The following is a 5000-nucleotide window of genomic DNA, read 5'->3' on the forward strand; positions in this document are numbered from 1 at the left end:
CTCTCTCTCTCTCTCTCTCTCTCTCTCTCTTGCTCTCTCGCTCTCTCTCTTTCTTTCTTTCTCAAGCCTATCAACACCAAAAGTTCGTGCAGATTCTACCGAGTAAGAAGTTTGTGTTTGTGTGTGTGTGTGGGTGTGTGGGTTTGTTTTTAACGAGTACTCTGACTATTGCGTTGGGGATACTTAAATATAAATGATGTTTTATGTTACTTTCAAAAACATCCATAGGAAAGTAAAAACGTTTCAACGTCTACACTCGTGGCGGTCATGGTGACATTCATGATGTATTTATCCTAATAATAATAGTATATTAGTAAAGCGAGTGTTACACACAATTATAGTGACGTCAATGACGCTCCCTTTTTGCAGCAGCTTGAAAATGTTAACTCCCTTGCACGATAGTATTTTCGTTTTTAACTCGCATTTCAAGCTAGGCCTGCTTTCATGGTTGACGTTTAGGAACGACCATGTGTGGTTTTGAAGCATTAACGCGTTATATTTATATGTTTTTTGTGCAGTCTCTTCAGAAATCGCACGATACCAACATTTTATTCTTGGCACTGATTTGGTTCATTTATTGTTTGTAGTCATTCATTCCGCGCAAGTCCTGCTCTTCTTTCTTTGCTTTTCCTTTCCCCCCCCCCCCCCCTCCCCCCCCCTCCCCCCCCCTCCCCCCCCTCCCCTTTTCTTCATTCGGTTCTTCTTTTTTTTGCGAAGCAAATAAAAGCTATTTGTATGCCGTGTGTATGTATCACCATCGGCATCATCACTATCACCACTGCCACCACCATCACCACAACCATCACCACCATAAGAACACACACCTTCATTTTGTCCTTCATCTCCTGTTTGACCTCGGGGAAGTGCAGGGCGGCGTCAGGGATGGTGGCGTTAGGCTCCAGTTCCGTGGGGTTGGTCGCCATGTTGAACAGGCGGTAGTAGTCCGCGGGAGCATCATAGCGGAACTGCCGATACTTCAGTTCTTCGGGGTCCCCTTCGCCCGTCCAGCCAGAGACTCTGCGAAGTACATGTCAATCAATCAATCAATATGAGGCTTATATCGCGCGTATTCCGTGGGTACAGTTCTAAGCTCAGGGATTTTATTTAATTTTTTTTCTATGCAATTTATATCGCGCACATATTCCAGGCGCAGGGATTTATTAAATAAATAAATTTTATGCCGTGTGAGATGGAATTTTTTTTACACAATAAATCACGCATTCACATCGGCCAGCAGATCGCAGCCATTTCGGCGCATATCCTACTTTTCACGGCCTATTATTCCAAGTCACACGGGTATTTTGGTGGACATTTTTATCTATGCCTATACATTTTTGCCAGGAAAGACCCTTTTGTCAATCGTGGGATCTTTAACGTGCACACCCCAATGTAGTGTACACGAAGGGACCTCGGTTTTTCGTCTCATCCGACTCAGCACTTGAACCCACCACTTGGGCTTAGGAAAGGGGGAAGTAAATTGCTTACGCCCCGACCCAGGGTCGAACTCGCAACTCGCAACCTCTCGCTTCCGAGCGCAAGTGCATTACCATTCGGCCACCCAGTCCACATGTAGAGTAGAAAGGTTGGGGGAGAAGGTACATACGCGTATGTATGCACAATCAAGTGCGCATGAGCTAATGCAAGTACGCACATGCAAGAGAAAAAAATGTGAGTCTTACGCCCTTACGGCGAAGCCATTACGGCCATGTGAGACGGGGAAACCCCAGCGCGCTCATATCCTCGTGCGGACACACACACACACACACACACACACACACACCCACACACACACACATACACACACACACACACAAACACACACACGCACACACACACTAACATACACACTCTCACACACATAGACACACACCGTCGTGGTGAAATTAAAAGTGATGATTTTGACTAGTAATTGGATCCATTCAGTAAATCTTATTTTCACGGGACACACCTATATTGCGGATTGTCGAAGGAGAGAGTGAATTAGAAACAACGTAAAGTTGAGAAAAAAAAGTAACAAACAGAAAATATTTGAACAACAAAAATCAAATTAAAAAGGTTGTCTACCTGTCTTTCTTCCAGTACACCAGCTTAAAGTCGTGAGTGCGGTTCTTAAGCCTGATGGCGGCCAGGTCCATTTCACTATCAATGTTGTACACCATCCAATGACGGTCCGTGGGTCGGTCACGCTTCAGTTTATTCCAGAAACTCATTCCATCCAGCTCGGCTGAAACGAGGATAATGCACGATGTTCGGAAATATTAACTCTGTGTAACCGAGTGTCGAAACACAACGAGGCAAAGTCCAATCAAACAGGATTGAGCCTTTTAGAGATATTTTCTTAGCCCTATAAAACCTGTTTTGCTTTCGCAAAGGAAACTATACCAGGAGATGATGATAAAATCGTTTATTTAACGTCACTCTGTAAAAACATTGGCGACATTTGTCTTAGATTAAAAACACACACAGGCGCGCACACAAACTTTCCCTTTATGTACAGTGGTTCACCACCCTCCCACCCCCCGCACACTCTCGCTCATCTAATTAAGAATGGTAATAAGAGATACTTGGGTATAAAAGGGTATTCTTAAAGGTTCTGATAAAAATATAAAGTAGCTATGAGAAGCAATGGCGTTAGTTGCAGTAATGTCTCTTCATATCCAGGGACCAAGTTGGTGCGTGTGCACAAGTCTAGCGATAAGTTTGGGACCTTGCCATCCAAGGTCTTTATTAAAACTTAAAAGATAGCTTAATTTTTCATTTGGGGTATTTGGCAGGATATTTCTGTTCGAGTTCATAAACTGAGTCAGGGGTTGAAAGTGGCATGAGTTCAAATCACACTCCAAAGTCAAATGAGCAATGCTGAGGTCGGATTGACAGGTGAATTTAAGCTCTAGAAATTGGTAGTCCCCAGCTTCTGCCCTTAGGCGGTTAATATAAGATGTTTGATGGGGTGTTGACAGACCAGCTTTTTTGTCGGTCCGAGGGGGAGCATATCGTCTTTTGTTTCATATTTATTGACCAAGGCCGAAGGCCGCGGTCAATAAATATGAAACAAAAGTCGATATGCCCCCCGAGGACCGACAAAAAAGCTAGTCTGGCAACAAACCATCAAACATCGTTTTTGTCATCATTTTGGTGGTTCAACATTAAGTGAAAAATCAACACAGGGAGCCATGGTTTGACACGCGAGTTCTGTTATTATAATGCATGTTCGGGGCCCCAGCACGTTGTTCAAAGCTGGCGTGCGAAAGCAACTTACTGTGTGTGATTTGAGTTTATAATGTTGAGACAAGTATGTCAGGTTTGAGGATGCGAAGTTCTGTTGGTTCCGACTACAGAGTGGTGTGTGAAACCAACAGTAAGCGCCTTTGAGACGATAGTGCCCACATGTTGCATTCGAGCGATGGGATTGTCGTATTTCAAACGAGGTGATTTGCTTGCACAGTCAGCGTTGACCATCTCACAACAGATCTGTTATGTGGATTATCGTGCGACGTTCGAGTCGGGGGCAAGGAATCGCAGGAAGCAAAGATGAGTCTTTTTCCATTGTCACCTTTCTTTCCGGTTGTTGGTGCATATAATATTGTGCGGACAAAATGATGCGACGGCGAGTGTTTTTTGCCTCCAAGATTTTGTGGTGTGGGTATTGTTTTGCTCGTTTCATACCCACACCAAAACCTGAAACACACCCCACCCCAACCCTCCCCCTCCCTCACAATCAGTCCATGAACACAAACACTGACACACACAAATTAATTATCAAGTTACCCCCCCCCCCCCCCAAACCTTCACACCTGCAACGCAGACGATCATATTATTGATTAAATATTCATATAGGTCAGTGTTGGGTTTTTTGTTCGTGTTTGTGTTATTGCAGAATCGGTTTTCTCTTATTGCTACACGTGTCTCTTCATTACATGTAACCATCGCCCTACCACCCTGCCCCTCTCGGTATTCCACCCCTCGGTTTTCAGTGGTAAATATTAGTAATCGAATATTGAAGCTACGTTGAGTCAAAGGTCACAGAAGATTTGCATCGTGCAGCACTGCACGAATTGGGTCAAAGGACACAAACGATTTGCGTCGTGCCGCGAAGGAAAGATAATCGCGATCTTGTTTCTCATTGCCTCTCTGTTTTTCATTAGACTTGTCATTCTGCTTGCTCGGCTTTGTCAGATGTCTTCATTTCTTGTTGCTATGTTCTTTGCTTTTTTATCATTATTTTTTTATTTGCGCTTAGTTTATGATTATCGATACAACGTCTTGTGCACGGGTCAAAATAAAACTTGACGTTCGTGTTTCTCCAAAGAGATACACGCACTCCATGACATTGTGAGAAGATAAAACATATCGATAGGTTTCATTTGTTTGCGATAAAGCATAAATGTATGACCTTTGATGAGGTAGTTTTGTTTTTTGTTTACATTTGCCAGTTCGTATTTGGAACTTGGCGAAGCAGTGTCGTCTGTTTAGGTCTGGGGAAACGCCAATGAAAAGAGCCGAAGAATCCTCGAGCGTTTCTATTGGGTTTGCTTTTGATTATCCATGTAATAGGGCTTCCTGCAACTATGGTAACCGGGGATTTATTCCCCGGGGAACATGAGATTTATTTCCCAGGTGCTTGTGAATGAAAACTCGTGAAAATGATGACAATCTTTTTTATTACACGTGGGCATGCATTATAGGTGTTCATCTGTTTTGATGGGGCTTCCCGAATGAACCAGCCAGAGCTTATAGCCGTGTGCATGTATTTGTTCTTCCATTCTCTCCAGAGAAGAGAGTCTGTAAGGCTACTGATCTCAGAAGCAGACAATGGCAGGTCTACCTCAGAGGCGCCTATGCCTTGGGCAGCTTCTTTAGCGGCTTTGTCTGCAGACTTGTCTTACAGACCTTCTACAAATCTACCTAGTCTTGGGACCCTCTACAGATCCGCTGGGGGTTCCGGCACCCTATGAGTCTGTGGGTGTAATGTTATGACGTCACTGAAATGTGTATTCTAC

General features: G+C 43.9%; 2 protein-coding genes across 2 annotated transcripts in view; both read right to left on the bottom strand.

The window, feature by feature from the left end:
• The window catches only part of LOC138973308 (arylsulfatase B-like), a 443818-nt gene that overhangs the window by 23738 nt on the left and 415080 nt on the right, over positions 1 to 5000 (bottom strand). The gene's annotated exons all lie outside the window — the stretch shown is intronic.
• LOC138973311 (arylsulfatase B-like) overlaps positions 1 to 5000 on the bottom strand; it is a 22080-nt gene that overhangs the window by 1139 nt on the left and 15941 nt on the right. The window contains exons 8-9 of the mRNA XM_070346029.1: positions 2065 to 2224; positions 825 to 1017 (exon numbers count right to left, since the gene is read on the bottom strand). Of these exons, the coding sequence (XP_070202130.1) occupies positions 825 to 1017; positions 2065 to 2224 (353 nt within the window). The remainder of the gene's footprint in view (positions 1 to 824; positions 1018 to 2064; positions 2225 to 5000) is intronic.

The sequence above is a fragment of the Littorina saxatilis genome, linkage group LG8 (assembly GCF_037325665.1).
Source record: "Littorina saxatilis isolate snail1 linkage group LG8, US_GU_Lsax_2.0, whole genome shotgun sequence".
NCBI lineage: Eukaryota > Metazoa > Mollusca > Gastropoda > Littorinimorpha > Littorinidae > Littorina > Littorina saxatilis.